General features: G+C 37.2%; 1 protein-coding gene across 4 annotated transcripts in view; it reads left to right on the top strand.

Moving 5' to 3' along the window:
* The window catches only part of grid2 (glutamate receptor, ionotropic, delta 2), a 448,080-nt gene that overhangs the window by 355,415 nt on the left and 69,661 nt on the right, over positions 1 to 23,004 (top strand). For all 4 annotated transcript variants that reach the window (XM_008418414.2, XM_008418415.2, XM_008418417.2 and 1 more), the window contains one exon: positions 11,771 to 11,909. In XM_008418414.2, coding sequence (XP_008416636.1) covers positions 11,771 to 11,909 — 139 coding nt within the window. The remainder of the gene's footprint in view (positions 1 to 11,770; positions 11,910 to 23,004) is intronic.

Raw genomic sequence — 23,004 nt, 5'->3', positions numbered from 1 at the left:
TCCTCCACCTTTTGCTCTTTACTGCTTTCTAAAGTTTTCTGTAACTGATTATGTTCACTAAAATAAAGTATTTTTAAATTTTAAATGAGGTTATTAGGGAATGACCAGTTTGACGTCCCACAGCAGTTAAGCTTCTTATAAGCTACATGGAGCCAGTTGTTATCAGCAACTCTCCTGTCAGCTGAAGTGCATGAAGTCATTTCTAACACTCGTGGAAAGTAAGCCTTAGTAGTTATTCTTTATATTTATCCCATCTTTTGCTTTTAGCTAGAGATAGATCTGACTGGATTTAATTATGTTCCAGCAGAAAACGAAGCTGTACTACTGATTTCAAACACCATAGAATTTTCAACAGATTTGTTTTAACTGCTTTTGTTGATTTTGTGCCTTGCTTTGAGACGTTATGGTATTTTTTTCCCGGACTGTCAATGAAGATTGTGTACCACACACAATGTTGCAGGACTGAAAGTATTACTCCGTGTTTCCAATCTATGATGGATTACATGTATTCAATGTCAGTTTGTAATAACCTACAACTTTAATTATCTTCTTGAGGAATTGTCATGATTTCAACTAATTTTGCTCCATATTTTATCCCCTTGAAGAACGAGAACATAAAAAAACTGCCACTTAACGGTTGAGACAAACGCACACAAGTACCCTCGGCTTCCTCTCAGCTCTTGTAACCCTTACATACTACGTAGTTTGTATTGATCCATTTATTGGAGGTGAGTAGGAGAACATGCTCTGTAAATACGCTCAAAGAAATTTCTGCTGATCTCATCATTTTCATGTTCCTAACAACCATGAAAAGGAGGGAAAAGCGCTGATGAGGCAACGGGGAGAAAGACGAAAGCCAGACTTTCTTTAACAAATCCAATGTCAAGCACTTTCTGCATATGATACGTACATAAATCAGCGCACACAAAAACACTCCGAGAGGCCCATTTAGTGAAGGAGTTTTAGCATTTAGCTGTTCTGCAAGGACAGTGGGAACTTACCACACTAAAGCACATATACTCACAAGCATTCATACATTGGGAATAGAGTGGAGTTTATCACCTGCCGCAGCCTCGAACTTTACTGGCTGCTGCTTTTTTATGCATTTCAGGGAGTGAGAAGTGAACCATGTGGATAAATGTTTGAAAGTGATGATGACGTAAGTTGGTCACTGTAAGGGGAGAACTGCCCAAGGAAACAGTATTAATACCACTTTGAAAAGCCCAAGACTAAATGTGGGCCCTTGGATTTAATATATTAAAAAACATATCTGCTTGATAGAATTTAGACATCTTTTTTCTTTAACTGACCATGTGAGAAGAATTTACTGAAGTCTGGGGTATGTGTTTATAAATAAAACCATCCAGCTATGTTTTCTTTCAAGTATTTTTGTGAGTACAAAATGAGTAACTGTGTGTGAATCAGCTTTCAGAAGTGGTTCAATTTCAAAAAGACATATTTGCAAGCACAATTTCAATTTCAAAACAGAGGAAGACCAAGAGTAGCCTGCTTGAAAAAATCAATTCAGAAAGTTCCCTTTCTAGCTACATTGAAAGCTTAATAAATACAATGACACACACTCATTGTGTCTTTTTTTTTGGGGGGGGGGGGGTTGTGCCTGTTTTCAAAGTTTGATACTTTTTTTTTAAGGTAACAAACAAACTCAGAGATCTGTTCTTATTTTATGCTTACGCCACGTCTCTTTGCAAACACGCTGATAATACCACTTTTTAAAGCGATACCAAGTCATGAAATTTACATTTTCGTCTAAGTTGCTTTTTTGAGCTTATTTGCACAAGTTAACATGGGTAAATGCAAAATGCCTCATCAGTTTCCCATAAGAATGATTTTGTACATTCTCAAACATTTTTTCCCAGTGGATCTAATTTTGAAGTTCATAATTATGTTAAACCCCTGTAGGTTTTGAACATATTCTGAACAAGGTGACTTTGCAAACATGAAGTTAGACATATTACTCTTAGTTTGTTGTCTAATTATTATGTAGTGGCCTTATGGCTAAAACAAGTATATGACCACATTGAACTGCTGTATAACCACATTTCTTACATATATTACATATTCTCTTCCTTTTGCCCTTTCCATTCTCCATCTCTTGTTGTACTCTTTTGTCTACTTTATCTGCTCTTGATTTTAATTTGCAACATACTTGATAGTAAAAGAAGCCTTGAAAGAAATAAAAAATAAAAAATTACTATTATGTGCCCTGACTGATTGTACTCTTTATCAGTGGGCAGTTTTGTTTTTGAAAAATCTTTGAAAATCCCCTCGCATGTATTTTCATCTTCATAAAACATATATTTCCCAAAGTGTCTTTGCAATAGTTATGGACTTGCATTTAGGGTTAATTCCTTTTGCATTCACATTTTATCTTTATGCAGCTGTTTGCTCAGTAAATTAGGCAAATACTATGTTATCACATAGATAAACCCAAATTATTCATACTCTTTGCAAATTTAAGTTTAAATTAGTGTTTTCATTTTATTAAAATTGCTCTGTTGAAGTAATAACATTGTTGAGTCTTGACAGGTCTATCAGGGAGAATTTTTGGAAGTACCTAAAGATTAGGGTGGTGGCAAGGAGCTCTTCCAGTGTTAAAGTCTTGAGCTCATTGTCAAAGGTAAATGACTAAAATTACAGTGGAAACGCGTACAGAGCTGGTCAGCAATTATAGGAAGGGCTTGCTTGCTGCTGTACTAATAAAACATTTCTATTAGTTATTGAATAGATATACATGATTTGTGACATGCCATTTTTAAAATAAAAATTCAATAACGACAGACAATGTTGTTTTCTCAGTTGATGTTTCTTTTATGTTGCACCACGATGTTTTGGGAAATGTCTGTCTCGTTTCCAATCAGTAAAGTCTTGAAAGTAGTTTTAAATTTAACACCTCCGAATTAATGAAAAAAATGTGAGCTCCATTGAAAGTGTATATCCAAGCTTTAACAGTAAGAACCTAAGAGCTTTCAGTGTCTGACAAGCTTAAGAACAACCTGTTTTTGGTTTTCTACCTCTAAAACATGCTGCTATTTGTCCATTAGTAATGATTTGTCCCTCCTCTCACCCATTGACCTCTGGAGATGGGCACCAGCACCCCTCGCATCCCTTCTAGGAAAAGCGTGAAAGATGATAGATGGGTAATGATATTGATATTGTTAATGAATTGTCCACATTTTATGAACTAAGGACTTACTTTTGTGTCTTAGCAATCTGTTTATGCCATCCAATTCAGTCACCCCTACTTGTTTGATCCGTAACTTTGAACATATGCACGGTCTAAAGTCCTTATAGGAAATTAGAAAGCATGCTGCAAGAGGAGATACAATTTTGCACATCTCTGAATCAGAAACTTCATGCCTCTCAGCTCAAATCCTCATCTTCACTGGCCTGCCGGATTCTTTTAATGGCGGCTCTTGATGGCTTGAAAAAATTGCTAACCACATGGAAAATCCCCCTCAGCTTTGGCTGATAGCCAGTGGTATTAGAGGTGGCACACATACAATGAAGAGATTGAAAAGCAGAAGGCTGGAGAGCTGCTGGAGGAGGGATGCATGCCCTCTTTCGTCCTCCTCCTCCCCTTTTCTATTCTCGTACTTCTTCCCTCTTCACCCCGGCTCTGGCACTGTAATATGTCTCTTCCAAGTTGTTTATAATCACCGGGACACCGGCGGTCGAGCATGATTGAGGTGCTAGAGAAGAAATTGATGGTAAAAAAAAATAAATAAATAAATAAATAATGATTCCTGCAAGTCATCAGACGGTAGAGGGTATAATCTGTGGCAGTGGCGGTTCTTGCTCAGTGATGAGATTTGAAGCTTTACAAGAAAGTCACACATATATAAAACTCTCCTGGATGTGCCCACTGCTCGGCTGGCTTCAAAGCTGCACTCATCTGCAGCTACCTTCACTGCTGAATGTCAACAAGGGTGCAGAAAAGAGGGGAGAGGCAGAGGAAGAAGGTAGTAAGATATGAAGCAAGGCAGCAAGATGATGTGAAAGGGGGAGGCAGGCAACGATAGAGTGACTGTGTTTGATGCTGAAGAGTTGGCTTATGGAATATTTTAGCACACCAAACATGTAGAAGTCCACAACTCTTTTCATTTCTGTTTCTTGAGGTTTCCCTCCACTCTTGCAGAAGAATGTCTCTTGACATTGTTTTTTTTTTTTTTTGTTTAGTTTTTTTTTCCAAAGGTGCGTATTTAACTTCCTTTTATGCTATCTTATAAGAGAATCAATAGTGGTAAAGATATGGTCTACATTTATATGTGCCAGAGCTCTTTTATTGTTAGCAAAACTGCTCTCCACATATGTTTGACTGAATCCCGTTCTACAAACTTAGTAATTACTGATAAAAAAATCCAAGCTGTGAAGAATAAATTGCTATAAAAAGCAGATTAAGTCACCCATGTACTTCATTGAGATTTCAGTACAGAGTTGGGAAGTGGAAGGGACTGGATGCATAAATTTAAACTTTTTGGAAAAAATAAAAATCTGAAAGGTGTGGCATGCCTTTGTACTTGACCCCACTGAGCCTTTTATGGTGTGTTTCCAGCAGCTACTGTATGTGCAACCAAAAATGATTATTTTCACCCATTCCTTTTCTGCTAGTATAATGGCTTGAAAAATTAACAACTACAGCAAAGAGGTGGTTTCCTTACAAGGTCAAAAAAAATTCTGCCACGACTTCATGCAGGACCTGGGAAATGAACCATGCTTCAGCTAATTGAATTGCTGCATGCCAGGTTGCTAATTGTCATTGGTACATTGCTTTTTTAAAAAATATTATTTTCTACCTGTAAGGCTGAAGTGTTGTTGGTGAATCGGAAGATTTCTAAAAAAAAACAGGAGAAATTTTGTTATCATAGAAGGCTGCTGGTTACTGAATCGAAAGCAATTTTTTTGCTATACATTTTCTTTTAGTTGTATATTTAGAGTTAGACACATTAGTTCATATTTTAAGTTCAGCAGTTAATGATTCATAGATTATTATTAAGTGCTTGTAAATATAGTTATTGAGCACTTTAAAACAATGTTTTAGCCAACTTTCAATATATGTTAAGATTTTATGTGACAGACCATTACCAAGAAGGGCTCAACTATGTGAAAGGAAAGTCATACATGGTTTTTAAATATAATTTTGAAAAGTGTGGTATTGATAAATGTCAACTCCATTCACTCTAAAATCCCAAAGAAATGCAGTTCATCCAGTTGTTTGTCACAAGAAATTCTAATTAAATACATTAAATTCTAATAGTAGTAAAAGGGACAAAATATGAAGGATATAAAAACTTTTACAAGGTACTGCAGCTTGACTGATTCGCTAAGTATGTCTGAACAACATGGATATGTTTTTGCAGATATTACTAATTTGTTTGTGCTGACTGAGAGTCAAATAATATACACAACAGTTACACTACCTTACATGGTTGCCGTTTGTCTAAGGGATGTTTTTCTTTGACTTTTTTTCATCCTCGACCTTCTAATCTAAGTAAATACAACAAAACATTGAAGTATTGTGGTTTTGATTCTTGATGAGTCATTGCCATGCTTTGATATGGGAAAAGAACCTTATTTAATCAGATGTTGCTTAGAACAGCCTCCTTCCTTTGACTCAGAGTTTGATGGACTATAAACATAATTATTTTTCTTCTAAAGACCAAAGCTTTGAGAAGACATCTGCACAGACTCCTGTGGCATAAAAAAACAGCCTCCATTGTCTGCTAGCTGGATGATTAGCAAAGATTATTATGTGAAAGTGTTTGCAACTTGAAACATGTCGTAAAAATACAAAGAATCAGTACTTCTGTTTCAAAATTGCAGAATCACATAGCTTTATTTTACAGTGTGTCTGTCTCCATTCCTTAACCTTTGAAGGGCAAACTGTTTCCTGACCTCCAAACACTGTTTGCGTGTCTGGCAAGTTCATCCAGTTCACAGAGTGACACACAAAGGTTGAAAGGTTTGACAGGAGCAAAAAAGTAAAGACTGAACACTGTTAAAATGCTCCAAGACTCCAACCTTGCAGCTTTTCATTGTAGTCTTTGTAATTGTGAACCTCCTGCTGAACTATTCAATCAAAAAGTCATTCGAATGGACATTTTTCAGAGCTCTGAAAAAACATCGCCAAATTATTGTTGAAAAGGTCTTACATCACTAGGCGGTGAAGATGCAGGGGTTCTTACTTGACGTCGACACTGGCACATTTTCCAGCCATTGCTTTCCTTCCTTAAACACCTATAATGAACCACTGGATCTGTTTTGCATCGAGCAATGACTCGGGTCTGATGCTGTAACTTTGAAGAGACCTTGCATTTACTGGTAAAGTATTTCAGAGTTTTGAGCAAAAAATGCAAGCCTACTTTAATCTCAGAAGTTGGAAAGGATTTGCAAGGAGCCAGTTGGATTGTCTAAAGCAGTGGTCCCCAACCCCCGGTCAGTGGACCAGTACCGGTCCGTGGACCAATTGGCACCGGGCTGTGCAAGAAATAGTGAAATATTTCCGTTTTATGTATTATTTGAGTCTGGAGGATCTTTTATTTTGAAAATCCTTTAACAGGATTCTCTCGGTTACTTGCGCGCCAACATTGAACCCACAAGCAGCAAAATGAGTAAGAAACAGATCAGATGTCTTTGGAAAGTTTATTTGCAAAGGGGAAAAGGCCCAGAGAAGATACAGGAGAATGGATTTATCCCGGACCGGTAGGTGAGTCCCACATTACAAGCCGCTCTGCGTAACATGCGGCGACCGGCTGCTAATGAGGCAATGAAGCTTCAARCTGCTTTGCCACGTAGAGACCAAGCAGGCTGTGGATATAAGCAACACTTCGGGTGTCATTGTCTCCCATCACTCCSAGATTGGACCGTCTCGTTGCAGAGAAACAAGCTCAGGGCTCCCATTAGTCATTATGGGAGCCCTGAGTTAAAATTTTCACAAAAGTAAAATGTTCGTTTTTGTGGCGCATCTGTATCTTATTTTGAAGAGATATGTAAATGTTACCATAGCGACCAGAGTCAGAGAGCATTTGGGCAGTGGTCGAGAGGAGATGAGTAGAGCTTGTGAGTCTTAAGTCTGGTTTAGACGGAAAAATTTAAGAATTGTCGGCTGATTCTCCAAACCTCTGTGACCACAGAGCTGATAAAAGTCCAACAGGTTCGATCGATTTGTGTGTCCAAGGCAGGAGCAACACTAACCGATTCCACTCACGAACATCCCGATTCCAGAGGATAATCCAGTAAAACCCCAACATAGCGGGAATTTAGAATGACCAAACACGGATGACGATGTAGAAGCAATAGTGACAGTTTGTGGACTCATTTTAAGAAATAAAAGACGGGAGCAGCCGCTCAATTTGCTGCACTATGATTTGGAGGTGACTATGTCTTTTCATAGTTAACATTTTTAACTGAATAAACATAAACATATATAATAATGACCTTTACATATAATAATAAAAATTTCCACATATCATCTCCGATATCCACTGGACTCTCAGTTGCTCATATATCAGCTGTTTGGGATTCCCCTCTGTTCTTACGTCACCGCGCTTTCTGATTGGCTACCTATCACATTCAGGCTGTATTCCGTTCCTAATCAGGGAAAACCCCACAGGCTGCGATAAAAGGGCCAAGACCACCCAAATTGGGTATATTCAGAAGCCTTATCCGACGGTTCCCACACACACACACACTTTCTGGGGACCACTGGTCTAAAGATCTAACTCACACCGTTTCGTGAGATTAGTTTCGACATCCAACGGACTCCAGGGCAAGAGCTGTCGAGTAGCCCTCTGCATTTTTATATAAAATAAGTTGACTGATGTAGTTGGGTAACTGTGGCATCATGCAATTAGGAGTCAAGAAGCCAGTATACATGCAAAATAGAAAGAAAATCAAATAGGTTTACCAAACATCTTGTGGGACTAAGCGTCTTTACTTGATTTATATAGAAATTTTAAGACTTACAAAAAAAAGAGTAGTTTTTCCTTTAGCTGATGCAAAATTATTTTTTTATTTATGGGACAACTTTCGAACCAGGAAGGGTTAGCTATGTTAAGCAGCATGATAAATCTTGCCACCCGCAACTACGTCACTATGCATTGATGGTTTATTGGACACAATAAGAAAATATGGATTGTCAACTGGGCATCAGTTAATTACGTTTTTATTCACTATTATAGTTATTCATGCCAGAATGTAGAATGTGATAACTAATTTAAAAAGTTTGATAATTTTTTAAAGCATTATTAACAGCATATTTAAGATTTTTGGAGGCCAGTGGACTGTATTAATTCGAACACGTCTTTTGTTCAAAATGTCCTTGAAAAAAAAATGCCTTAAATGTTTGTTCGTATTCAAAGGATGTAAAAAAAAAAAAAAACAGATTCACTTTGGCTTTAAAATGAGATGATTTAATACAGTTCAATACAAAAAAAATATTTCAGCATTGAAAAAGTCAAATACTTTACCTGCTTTGATATGATTTGCCTTTCAGTTACTTCATTGTATTGACTGCATCGTGTAAGAATGAAGTGCAGTTTAGTCTCAGCATTTTGGCCTCTAAATTAAGCCTGACTCAGCATTAAGGGTAGAGAAAGACTTGTGGTGCTTCATTTGAACAGCTGTGCAACAGCCTTGTAATAGACAAATTTGAGCGTATTTATAACTTGATAGGACTTTGTTACATTTTAAACTTTGGTTCTCTCAAGTGCAGTATGATATTTGATGGATAGCAACATGGGGTAGTTACTGTACATTTTTTGGGGATAAGGCATTTATTTCCAAAGAATAAGTTGACCTCATATACCATAGCAGTTTTTGGATTGTAGAAAAATATAAAACGAATAAAATCCAAAAACATGTCGATTGTGAGATTTGACAGAAACAAGCACAGAAACATAAGTCTAACAATTAAGAGTTTTTCTGTTCACTTTTTTTCAGAGAAGTTCAGAATGACTCAGAGTCCTCTTAGTCATTATGACTATGGGGAATCAGAATGACTCACTGGCTATAAACAGATGCTTCGGTATTATAAGACCACCTATTAGATTTAATATGTATTAATTTTAAAATATTGAAAAAGTAAAGACAAATATTCCCATAGTAATACATCTTGGGAATAGAATACAGAAAAAAATAACGTTAACTGTTAGTCTGAAAATCACAGAACCAGATTCAGACTAATTACACAGCAAGTGAATGAGAAAAGCAGCAGCAGCAGCAGATCTGGCAGTGTTACAAGTCACTAAAAGGGGGAAAGAGGGGTTTTTTTTTTGGCCTGCAATGTCAATCACTATGAATGAAAAAAGCTGTTGTCAATCTACCAATTACATCGCGTAGGTAACTGACAGATGGATTTCTACTATTTAATGTGAATGAAAGTTATCCACCAATTAGGATTTTCCAAGTGGGCCCGAGAAACGCCAAAGGTAGGGGCCTTCAATTCCAGTCTTCAGGGGCCAGTGTACTTTTCCAACACACCTGAATCAAATGGTTCAATTACCTCCTCAGTATGCAGTCGCATCTCTTCAGAGTCCTGATATTGACTTGATTTTTTCAGGCGTGTAGAAGCAATGCCTTCTTCAATGCCTGAAGCTGAAGACCGCTGTCTTAATGTTTGACAGATGTACTCTTTACTGCAAAATTATTCATACCCCTGACAGATTCAGCTTTAAAGATTCTTTGAATTTTACAAACATGATTTTTTTTTTTTTTCCCTGTCTGGAAGTAAATGAGTCCAGTCTCAGCTTGAACCTGAAACAAGCTGTCTTGTTTCCTGTTAACACTTTATTTAATTAAGTTTAAATCTAAATATTTTGTGTGTGTGAATAATTTGGGGCTTTTACTGTTTTACTCTTTTTTTACTCCACTTTCAGTGCATTCCTGGAATACCAAAAGACAAATCTGAAAAATATATAAAAAATGTATGAAAAATACTTTTGATTAAATACAACAAACAAAACTACCACCATCCTGTTTAATACTCTGAACTTGAACAGGAAAAATGCTACAAGTTACATGGAGTTGTCTACTGAAGAAATCTCTACTTACATGCAGGAGGATTCAGTTTTTGGGGTTAAATTCCTTCACAGCTGACATTTAGAATGCCTCAACCTGAGACAAAACCAAAACATTATCAGAGGTAATAATTGTATTTGACGTTCCTTATATCATTTTACAGCAAATGACCCAACTGTTTGCAACTGGTACCAGTTAGGCACAAGGCATCTATCTTTAGTTCAATCACTAGACTAAGAAACGGCACACGATATGACAGAAACCTTTAACAGGTAGACTTTACTGCAATGTGACCAACAGGCATATAACATACTAAAACAAAACGCATAAACATCTTGGTAAATATTCTGCTTCAAACCTGCAGGAATGACTAGGATGAAGTAGGAGTTGAGAACTGCGACATCCTTGGTGAGCCTTATGAGCAAAAGATTCAGATTGATTCTTCATCTCGAGGAAGAAGGAGCAGAGGAGGAGGAAAACCATAAATAAGAATGGAAAGCTATATCGAGCAGACTAAGCAGGGCTCTTTTGATGCTGCCAAGCTGCGTTCACAAAGACACGACTAGCCTGCACTAGAATCCAGAAACACAAACACAAACGTTTTTTTTTTCTTTCTTTTTTTTCCCAGATTTTTAACCAAAGCAAATTTGTTCGGTGTCTTGACAAAACAGAAACTCTGTACTTTCAAGTGTAAATGAGAAGCTTCACTGTGAGAAAGAAATCCTCAAACTCTAACTTGGCATTTTGTTTAGCTGCTAACATAATCAACCCCTAACAAAAAGGATATTATCTTGACCCTGTTATCTCCATCGACTCTGATCATCACTACAGCCAAAAAAAACCTGATTTATCTTCTGATATGTTTTTTTAAAGAGAGTGAATGTTGCAAGTCAACTTTAAGTTAAAACATGTTAATTTCCTGCTGTTGAGATTAATTTTATTTATGGATTTCTTTATTTCTGTATACTAGATGTGTCTTTACCAACAATTAACATTATTGTTAATTCTTGACATAATAATCACTTCTACAATACATATACATATTTGTATCCAATATGTAGATTTATAAGTGGAAAATGTTCAATTCAGATCTTCAGGATTTCTCATGAACATTGTTTTAAAAATATATTTTTAGAAGAGTTCAACTGATAACATTTTCTAGCGAGCTAATCACAACAATTTTTTATATTAAAAAAAAGGATCATAGATGCTTCATGAATTTTAAATGCATTTTTAATTAAATAAAATAAGTGCAACATATCATAGGATGCTACATCAGCCATGCACAAGGATTATGTGAGCTGCATGAAATATAATGCCCATACATTATAGTGCCTTCAGGCGAGCTGTAAAACGCAATGTCAACATCCAAAGTACAGTATAAAACCCAGAGTGTGGAGAGAGAACTTCAAATTGAATAAAATGTTTTAACCTGGCAAAAGAGAAGCCTTGGAGTAAAGTGGCAAAAGCACAAAAAACACCATAGATGGGAAAGGGGCAGTATAAAAGGAATATGGGATTCCTTTTATCCAGGAATCCCATCCCAGATCAGTTTCAATCCAAAACATCAGATCACATTTTGTTAATCCAGACATAATATGTCAGGATGTAATGCACAGTTTGAGCATATGTTTTTTCTTAAATAAAGCCATGTTTGTATGTTTGTAATTTGACACGTTCTCTTTTTTCACACATTGTTTTAAACTGTTATCTTCTTTCTCTTTTTTTTCCCTAGGTGGAGAAGTCCCATACACCACCCTTGCAACCAGGATGATGATGGGATTTTGGTGGATGTTTGCTCTCATTGTTATCTCTTCCTACACGGCCAATCTAGCTGCTTTCCTCACCATCTCACGAATAGAGAACTCTATACAGTAAGTACCAATAAATTATGACCTCGTAAGAGAAGTTCCTAAAAAAAGAAACAAAAACAAACTCAAACTCCTTTATGTTAGCAGCATTTATCTGTTTTTGCTAAATGAATTTGGGGCAGATTTATAAAATGTGCACTGCTCTGGTGTCAGAGCGTCAGGAGCGACCATATACATCCATACCCAGGACTACAGCCATTACATTCCTTTGGTTAAGGTGTCCCCTAAACCAGAGACAATTTTGGAAGCATCTTACTGATTCTGAGAAAACCCATGAGTCACATTTATAAAGGATTGCATAGGTTTCATTGTGTCTTAAAAAGTAAGTTCAGCTGTCTACTTGGAAATTTTAGAACTTTTTTTTGCTTATCTCTGCATGAACACACACAAATACACAACCACCTTCTTACTCTTGTCTCAATCATTTATTTATCTCATTGTGAGGTGGTGTCCTCTCCTTTGCAAAAGATGAAAGTGTGCATACCATGAGGAGAGAGAGTAATAAGATAAGAAGCATGGAATTAATTGTAATTTAGCAATAATAATAATAATCTTTATTGTCATAGAAACCATGCAATAAAATTACATGGATTATAACGAAATTGGGTGATAAATTGTACAAGAGGGTATTTAATGCTCTTATGGCTGCAGAGTATAAACTGTTCTTCAGTTTGTTTGTCCATGCTTTAATGCTCCTGATGGCAGCAGTTGGAACAAATTGTGTCCAGGATATAGATGTCGAAGAAGTTGGCAAATCTTTGTTCTTTTACTTTTTTGCACACATCATTTCCCTGGGGGTCTGTGCCCCATGTTTGTCTATCCTTGTGATAATACGTCTTCCTGCTTTTCTGCCAGTAGCAGAGAAGCAGGAAGTACTCATCTCTCATTGGGCTAATAAGCATGCCTAAGCATCCGCTATGCCTGGCAGTGCCACAGTTAATTGTGCTCGGCTTTGGAGTAAACAAAATATTTCTCTCCATCAAGCCACAGTCGCTTTTTGTTTCTCTTTCTTCTTGCGCTTGGCATATTTTTGTTTTCTTTGGTCTCTAATTTTCTTCAACCATGAACAATTCAGTAACACATCACGCAGGCAAAAATAAGTCCAATTGCATTTGTATAAGAAAGCTGGTAAATTAGATTGTTTGGAACAGAATAAGCAACCAAATACACAAACGGAAGAGAAATCCAGGAAAAGATGGAGACATGACTCTCCTTAGTGTTTTACATCAAGGCAGGCAGGCAGGCAGGCTTTTTAAGTATTAATGCCCTTGTTTCATCCTGAAAATGAAATAACAAGTCAGCGTCAAGAACCCTCTCTGGACTATTTCACGCTTGGATGTTTTCCCTCAATTTCGGTGTGAATCCTTTAGGAAAACCGTGAAAGGTGGCAGAAGAGAGTAGCAAAGCGAAGGCACAAGTGAGCAATGCACAGAAAGTGAGACAAAAAGGCATCTTAATGAGGAAATGAAGTGAACAAGTAGGAACAGATGAAGGTGAGAGAGAGACGGAAGTATTTGGGCCATGATGGCCTGATGGCCTGACGGTAAGAAATGTCTGGAGGCTGTAAAATTTGGGGAGCAGGCTGTTTCTGTTGGGGCTCAGATAGGATGTTAATGGATGTCTGTGTTCTGAAATTGCAGTAATGTTATATATGAAATACTTCTAATTTTAAGCTTTTCAGGTGCTTATGAAGATTAATTGATTAAATTGCTGCCAATACCATTTGGAAGCAAATACCAAAGGAAAAAAAAAATATATATATATCAATTTATAACTATAAGCATAACTAGCCATGAAATAAAATCAGATGATATAGTTTAGATTGTGGCTAACGAAGGCGTTTTGAGTTTTCTCATAAGATACATTTTACTTCACTCCTGAGTTACTGAATTATTTATTTTCAATAGTTTAAAAATAAATGCACACAAACATTTTCAGATATTTTCTAGATAATGACGTTTGATGTTTGAAACTTTGATGCTCTGAACTGCTTAAATTTGCAGGGTAAAGTACATAGCACACCTTTCTCTATCTAGACTAAAGCAACCTCTGCACTGGTATTCGAAACATCTTTAATTTCACATCACAGTGCACTCATTGCACCTTTACATTTGAAACTAACAAATTCATAATTGGGAATGTGGCCAGGCTGCCTTCACACAGTGGGTCCCAACATCCTAACCCCCGGAGTTGGTTTCTTTTACCAAGTTGTGTTATATTTGCATAAAAATGCTTAGGAAAAGCTAACATCTACAAATGCATTTGCTTCATTCCTTCATCAGTTTTAATAAAGAGAATTCAAATGCAGGGAGGAGATGGGGTGTAGGGATGAAACCTTTAAGGGTCCAAGTCCAAAACGCCACAGGCCACAAACTCATATAAATAAAAAGAGTCAAAGCATTCAAGTCAACTGAGAGGTGACAGCTTTAATTAAAAAAGCAGGAAATGAAAGCGCTGAATGGGACTGATATATCCCACTTGACAGACATAAAGTATGAAGCTAAAATACAAAATCCTCACAAAGTTAATAGATAACAAATATATTTACCATGACGATTACATTTACCGGTATTCATATTTCCAAATTAGATATAGGAAAGGTCAATTACAAATATTAACAGCTGAAAGTACAAAAAGCACCTAGTGCCAATTGCACCAGCATTGTACATGGAATGAATTATGTAACCAGATGTTTATTAGTAAAATCATGTCAGTTCATAAAGTACATGTCTTCTGGACTTTACACTGTATTTCTCTTAATCTAGTGGTAACTTTGATCAAGGAATATCCCTTCCAATAAAAATAGTGTCTATCCCCTCAGAAGAGTAGAAACATATCATGGTATTAAAATGTATTTACTGGCATTGGCTCTTCAAAGACATATTACCGTTAAAAATGTTGGACACCCTGTCTCAATAAAATTGCTTAAACCTTTGGACCATAATTTTTTTGATCCTAAAAAAGAAATGATGAAGCCGCCTCCTCCCTCACGGCGAAAGGAGGCATTTCTTGGACATCTGTCAAAAAGATCTTGCCAGTTCCAACTCTTTTGATATGTTCCACCATGTTCAGTGGTAAGACCTGAAGCATATCAAAGTTAAAGGTAAAATAGTTCCTCCCTGAATCTTAACTAAAAGTTTGATGGAAAATCTTGTTTCTTGTGAAAGGTGTTTTTCCTTTTTTTTTTTTTCCCTGGGATGTGTCTGACAAGAGCAAAGACCAGCAATTTTTTTAGTTATTTATTTTTTTTGCCTCTTAAACAGAGGCCTGGTGTTGCAGTTAAAGTAGTGAGGTCAGACTGCTCGGGGATTGTTCCTTAACAAAGTCTGATTAGTAGGGCTGTATAAATAAATCGTTTCGGCGATATATATTGATATTTTCCACCCTAGGAAAGTATCGATTTTTCATCCGCGAGTATCAATCCGTTAAACCATAGGGGTCCATAGCCTTATAGCTCTTTTTAACGTCTAGTTTGTTACGGCGTAGCAGCAAGGCTCCACCTCCCTCAGTTTCACTTTCAACTTGAGATTAAAGTGCACATTATAAACTACACACCAGTTTTTAAATTGTGTTAATAGTCCAAGTATAACCGGAGTTATGCTAAAAGTAGTAAATCATATTTTTCCGAATGTCAGAGAAATGTCAAAAGCGCCGTCATTTCCCGGCTTTTCCGATTATGTGAGAGGGAATGAGCTTCCAAACGTACAAAACGAAACAAAACATTAGATTCCTGTGTTTTTGGAAATGTAAAATCTTCAATAAATAACGATGGGCTGTATTTTGTTGCTGAGAAACGAAGTAAAGTTGCGCAAGTAACCGTGAAATTAATGCAAATTTTGACTGGTAGCATTCACTTCATAATTAGTTTTTAGCTCAGCGGTTTCTGTTCTGTGGGTTGATAACATCTGAAGCGGGCGCGCAGCGGCGCTGTGTTTTGAGCAGGAAGACAAAGAGGAAAAAACCCCAGCCGGAATCTGCGGCGCAGTGAGGATTTCCATGGTAACAATGGCTGATCTATCATTTCTATTAGCAACAGACAAAGAGTATCAGAGACTGAGAGAACTATGAGATCCTGGCAGTCTGAGAGGCAGCTACTCAGAGATCCAAGCAGGGGAATAGCGGCGCTGCGTAGCTGCAGGGAGTCGATCACTACGCGGTGAGGTGGAGCCACTACTTTAGCAGCTAGTAGTAAACAGCTTACAGCCACGGCTAACTCCGGGAGCCAMGGTAGAAAAGCCCTTTTCCCCATAGTCCAAAAGACTGCATTTGTGGCAGCATTTTTACTCCAAAATGCAGCCACAGTGTCCAAAWGAAAAAAAYATAAATGCAATCATTTGCATATTGAGAGTCTACAGAGGCTGATAATCTCCCCACTCTACTCCTGGATTACCGTTTAAACTTTTGAGTTTATGTCAAATCCACATGAATTAAATGACAGAAACTAATTCTCTCACTGCATCTTTGATTCATTTTGTCCAGCTGCAGACTGTTAGACTGTCCAATCAGAGTCAGGTATTGTGTAGTTGTTGCTTTAATCAGTTTTCAGTTAAATAATTCAAGTCTACGGAACACAAAATGTCACTAAAATCACTCTGTCCTTCTAAAATCTTTCAGAAAACCGTAAAAATGCACTGAATCGCACCGAATTGTATCGTGCAACAAATATTGTGATACATATCGTATCGTGACCAGAATATCGTATACTGTATTGTGAAATAATTGTATCACTACACCCCTACTGATTAGCATGAGTGAAAGATTTGTCTGTCTTTCTCTTTCGAGGTTATTCTCTCTTTGCTCCTCTTTCACTCTGCAATGACACACACATACACACATGTACTGACTATTTGTCATAAGATACATTCAGCGGCTGTTCACTCCATTTACTTGCTCATTGAGCTGCTTAGGGAAATATAATTGCTTGCAAAATGAGCTAGGATACACACAGGACAGAGACACTAGTCTATGCACGTGCTTGCGCGCACACACATACGCACACAAACAGGAATTAAATTCACATTAAACAAAGACAATTAAACACATAATTCTTATATGCATTGACTTCCACAAGACTACACACACATTATAAATCTAGAAACAAGCATGGCATTTTGTAGTGAAAATTCAGAATTTTGAGTGAAGAAACCTTTTACATTTTTATGTATTTGTATTTTCTTCCACTTTTTTTTTTTTTACAGTGGTGTGTAAAACTATTCCTACCCCTTGAGCCTTTCCACCTTTTGCTAACTTATAAAAGCAAACGTTGATATATTTTGTTGTCATTGTTTAGACAAAGTAGGATATAAATGTGAAATGGAAGAAAAAAATACAGTCAGCTGTTAAAATCTTTTATAAATAAAAATCTGTCAAATGTGGTATGCATTTATTTTCATCCCTGACAAGTCAATATTTTATAGGAGCATATTTCACAACAAACTATCTGAAAATAATTTGGAGTATTTCTAAAACATTAAGATACATATACACTTTGTATATGGTCTACACTTTGACTGGACCATTCAAACGCATAAATATGTTTTGATCTAAATTATCACATGCTGGCTCTGGCTCTTGGTTTCAGATCAATAATCGGCTGGAGGTTGAACCTACCCTCCAGTCTAAATAGTCTTCTGCAGGCTCACATAAGGCTCTCTGTATTTTGTCTTATTTCCATAATCTCTTATAAGCTTCCTTGTCCCTGTTGAAAAAAATAATCTCCACACTGAAACATGGTGATAACAACAATATGCCATCACATAGTGTTCAGTTAGGACTTTCTTTTTTACCAGACTTCCATGCAGATCAGATTTGTGGAATGCACGTCTATCAGTTATCCTCATAACTACTGCCATCTGACAAACGTCTACAGGAATGTTCTCCCTTAATACGCTGCATTTATTGATGTATTTGTTTATATATTTACTCATTTTTTATTAGCGGTACAATTTTCAGTCAGCTATATGCTCAGCGTACACAATTGAAGGAAGTCAACTCTCCATTTAAACTAAGGGATCATCTTTTCTTGTCTCTTTGCCTTGCTGTAATAAGTCTAACTCTAAACAAAAAAGCCAAATAAAATCATTGACATTTTTTCTGCAAAATCCACTGTAAATGTTCAATTTACAGTGGATTTTGCAGTCATATTGCATGTTTCTTATTTCACTCCCTCTGTTTGTTTGTTGTTGGGTTTTTTGCAGGCTAACTGGAAAAAGCAAGCTTAGCATTACATCATGAAAACAGGTCACAAACCAAGAATCCTGGTCTAAGATTCTCCTCATGAGCCAGAACATTCTCAAGTGAAATTGGTGGGAAGGGGAGATTATTAGGGCCAAAGATTAATTGACAGTAATAAAAGATTCATGTTCACAGCAGAGTTCATTAAAATCTTCAAAGGGTTTTTCTTTTTTTTTTGGGATGGATTGGAGCTCATTGAGGACAGCATGAGAGAGGGGGAGCTTTAAGTTTTTCCTACCATAAAAACACGAAAAATACTTCACAGTATGTGTGTGTTCATGCAAACGTTTATTTGTGCTGGCAGACAGGCTTGGAATCATATAATCTTTGCTCGAATTTGTACCCATTGTTAAATCCGCTCCGTGGGTGTACTGTATTACAGCTGAATTAATGACAAAGCGTACTGTACACTTGTTCTTCATTAAGCTGGATATGTTGAGAGAGTTTTTGTGGGCATGTTTTGTTTCCCAGATATGAGGATCTCAAATCCATGGGTGGTGTRTAAGCATGCGTTTAACAAACAAACAGTAATTAGTTCATGTAATGGTTCTCGATTACATTTCTCAGCGGCCAAACTCTTTGAAAGGCAACCCAAGCACTGTTGCATTATAATTAACAATAGCTTGTGTTTTTCCCCTAGAGGTGGCAATTTATGGGTAACGAGAAGTGTGAAGGAGAAAAAAAAAAAAGAAAAAGAAAGACGTTTATAGTTCAAAACAGACTGACATATTGTCTTTTTTCTCATTTTCAAATATTATCCATGATTCTGTTTTGTTTTTATAGCTGCCACACACTTGTTTCACTTAATCTTTCTCATTGGACTTTGTGTAAATAATTATTGTCTGCTTGCAACTACTACACACTTATGTACCTAAATCAATCAGTGACATATGGACATGGGACGAATTAAGGGCTGAAACGATTCCTCGAGTGATTCGAGTACCTCGATTATTAAAATTCCTCGAGGAAAATTGACCTGCCTCGAAGCTTCGTTAATTTATGTTTTATCATTTAGCGCACCGTGTTTCAGCTGGAACATTATTTGCGTTGAGCGGAGCTCTGACTTCCGCCTCCGAGTTGTTGACGGAAGCTACGTGTTAGCGCATAACGTCCAATCTTCAAATTCAGCCCGCGGGGATTTTACTGATTGGTGATAATTCCGGGTTTTCATCGTTTTTGTGGGACAATAAACATCCTTAAAATGACTGGCGCGATACCGGGAGTTCGGCAGCCTGAGCGGAGAGACTGAACACGGCGGGCGGCTGAGGGTTGATGCTTACAGGGTAAGAGCAGCTTTACGGACCGAACCRCACAATAAACTTAWATCATCCCGGTCTGAACAAACGGGAGGCGGAACATGGCTGGTAGATGAGTTTCTGGAGCCGTAAATATCCCGTATTGCTCCCCCGGTCTACAAAAAAGTAACTGGTAGGGAAGCTCAAATGTGGAAAAAATAGACTGATGTTGATATCCGATAGTAACACTGGTGWTATGGAAGATTTACCAATATTTTATTTCATAATTGTTTTTATCCGATTACTCGATTAATCGTAAGAAAAATCTATAGATTACTCGATTACTAAAATAATCGTTTACAACAGCCCTAGATCAATTTACCACCTAAAGCAAGAGATTGATTTGCAGCTGAACACATCTGCTACATCCACATGATGGTACCGTGTCAATATCCACTAAAGTATATGAGGAATGTTTGGATCCTGGCCACAGAGTTAAAACTGTTTTGAAGGGGTGCTGTGGTGGCGCAGGGGCAAAGCACAACCCATGTATTGAGGCCCCAGTCCTCATGCGGGTGGTCGCAGGCTCAATTCCCGGCCTGGCGACATTTGCTGCATGTCTTCCTCCCCTCTCACAACCCTCCTTCTTGTCAAACTACTTTCAAATAAAGGCCACTAGGGCCAACAAAACCTTAAAAAAAAAAAAAAACTGCTTTGAAGGCAAAGATTTGCTCTACTCCTGTAATAGCAAGTTGTACCTTGTAAATCCAGAGTTGCCAAAGTTTAAAATTTATTTTTTTAGTTTATTCTACTCAACCTAGAGTCAAAAAAGTTTTTGTATATGTTTACACAAGAAAGTACTACTGCACAATGCAGTAAAAACAAGTTATTTACGTTTGCTGAAACTTTAATGCAACTCGGTTGTCAAGAAAACATCCAAGCTGTCCATCCATTGAGCAAAACTACTTTACAATGTTTTGCTCATTGTAGTATTGCAGCTTTTCAGTACAAAGCATACAAAACTGAAACTTTAAAAGTTTTATAAGATATCTTTATTCCCCTAGATGGTTTGTGTTTCATTTTTTAGTCTTATGTGAACAAGAAGGGTCTACATTTCCTAGGCACTATATATCGCATTACTGGTTTTCCCTGTGGCTGAATGTAATCTAATTCTAGAAATCCATCTGGGCCTCCACTGGCTCATTTTCTTTTTAGTACGTCGAATTGTGTGAATATGTTGAGCCAGTTTTTCCACTGCCACTTCTTCATGGAAGACATGATGGAACACATTTTGAACTATTTTCTCACAGATCAGGTAGTTTGTCTCACTTGGTAGGCGGCATGGTTGTTAATTACACATTCTTCTCAGAGTGAGTTTTTTTTTCCCTCTAATTGCCATGTTTTCTTTTTAAATGGATGTCCTTCATAAAGGAACATTTTTAGCAAAGATTTGGTCAAGTTAAATTAAGTCTTTATGATGTAAGTATTGGTTAATTAATACTGTAAAAAGAAGCATCTCCATCAAAGAACGCATTACCAGAAACCTTTTTTTTTTTTTTTTCAAAACTACTCATAACCAACTCATTAGATAGAAGAAACTTATTTTTACTCTGTCAAACTTGGGTAGGCATTGGTTCACTGTGATCAGTCCTGACTTTTTCCGTCTGCTAAATTTGGTTCTTCAGTTTTGTAGTTATGATAGGGTACTTTCATTTCCCAACAGAACCAGGAGCATTTACTGTCACCCTCTTAAAGGAGCTGTCTTCTCAGTTTTAGACTGATGCTGCGCGCAATCCCACTGACCGTCGACAGGAGTTACTTTCTCTCTTTTAGACTGATGGTGTACACCATCTCGGGCCCGGGGTTAGGTTTGATGAGAGCCTCACTGACTCCAGAGAGAAAATTGATGTCAAGGAACATCATTTTATGCCTTGAAGAAGAGAGTACATTTGGCCCCAGTGTGCCCAAGGTCAAGCATAACAACCAGTGCTTTGAGAACTGCATTTAAAAGTTGCATTTTGATAAAACCACACAACCAACCAAGTGTCACTGTAATCTGTTTTAGAAAGGGTCTAGAGGAAATGTAATGTGCGGTGAAGCTGTACTTCTCAATAATTGAGCATAGGTTTGTTTTGATCATAGCTCACAACTTATCCTGGCCCATTACTTCAACTTCCTCCGCAGGTCAAATTCTTGGTCGTTGAACTGGAAGGCATACAGTTTCTCTATTGGACACAGGCACAGGGCAAGATTTTAAATCATGTATATTTGGCCTGAATAGTCAAAGTGAAAGTTTCTTTTAGATGGCTTGATTGCCACTTTTTCAGGCCTTTTCATTTGTGGAAAAATGACTACAAAGCTTTTATGTCTGTTTTTTTTAAAGGACAATCTCTTTTGGCATAATCTCTTGTGTTACCAGCATCAGAGCTAGTTACTTAAAACAGCTTAATAAAGAACGCTGGTTCTGTTTTTGGGACTACTCTGGAGATAATTATGCAAAGAAGGATGCTTTGTAAAATGAATAACCTAATGGAAAACCTCAAGCATCCTTTATACAAGACTGCAAAAATAACAGAGGCTTCTTAAGATCTGCTTTAATATAAACCATAGAAGATTCTATAATTCTAAGATTCTATTCTTCCTGCCCACATCTATCGCCATATGCAATGACTCGTTCCAGAAATTACAGTCAAAACAACACTTAATTTCCCTTAAGGAATGAAGAAATATTTCTGAATATAATTTTGGGGCAAATCAAGTTCTTAAAGAGCCACTCATTGTCTCTTATTTTACTCTGTTGTAAATTGTCTAGCTGACCACTTGTGTAGAAGCTTGTTGTATGAATGTATTTCTTTATAAACTGTGAAATTTAGATTAGGACAAAAACGGCCAAGGAGAGGCCTGCTAATGTCAAGGCCCTATCAAATCTGGCATGCTGATATACTGCAGTGTGTTTTATGTTGACAAAGTCTCTGACAGTCTTGTCCCAAAATCTGCAGAGGTTCAAACAGTTTTTTGGATTCTGAATTGGGGCTTCTGCATGACTTCCATGAAGTTCTTAGAAACTTACTGACAACCAGAGTTCTCCAGATGGCTTTTACCAAAGGGATACAGTCTGTGTGTGTGGAGTTAGTCGTCTGTCTTTCACTAGTTTTCCAATTAGTCTTGACAGTAGTGTGTTGGACTTGGTCCTGAGAAGTTGTGTGTCGTGTCGTCAGTGTGTCAAATGCTTTGAAAGATTCACTGTAAAGTGCTTTTAAATTCAGCTGACAATTTCAATGTGATTTGTAAAGATTTATCTGGCTAAAGAAGACCAGACTCTTAACAGGAAGGAGCCTCCAGCAGAACCAGGCTATGAGTTGCCATTTTCTGAAGCAGGCTGTGGGTTCAAAAGACAAGAGAAGAATGAAAAGAAAAACATAAGAGCACTGAGCCTGGAGTACTTAAATGAAAAAATAAAAAGTAAAAGTAAGGAGAGTTCACAGAGAGCTCCATCAAGGACTTCATCGAAGAAAGAGGCATATCGAAGCAAAACGTGCTGAGCCAGGAATACTTGATATGGAAAATAAAATAAAGGGACTGTACAAAGTTAATGAGAACAATATATATTGTAGCTACACTAAGTATAT

Source organism: Poecilia reticulata, linkage group LG9 (assembly GCF_000633615.1).
Source record: "Poecilia reticulata strain Guanapo linkage group LG9, Guppy_female_1.0+MT, whole genome shotgun sequence".
NCBI lineage: Eukaryota > Metazoa > Chordata > Actinopteri > Cyprinodontiformes > Poeciliidae > Poecilia > Poecilia reticulata.
Note: the sequence above shows the minus strand (reverse complement) of the source record. Positions and strands in the feature narration are given on the sequence as shown.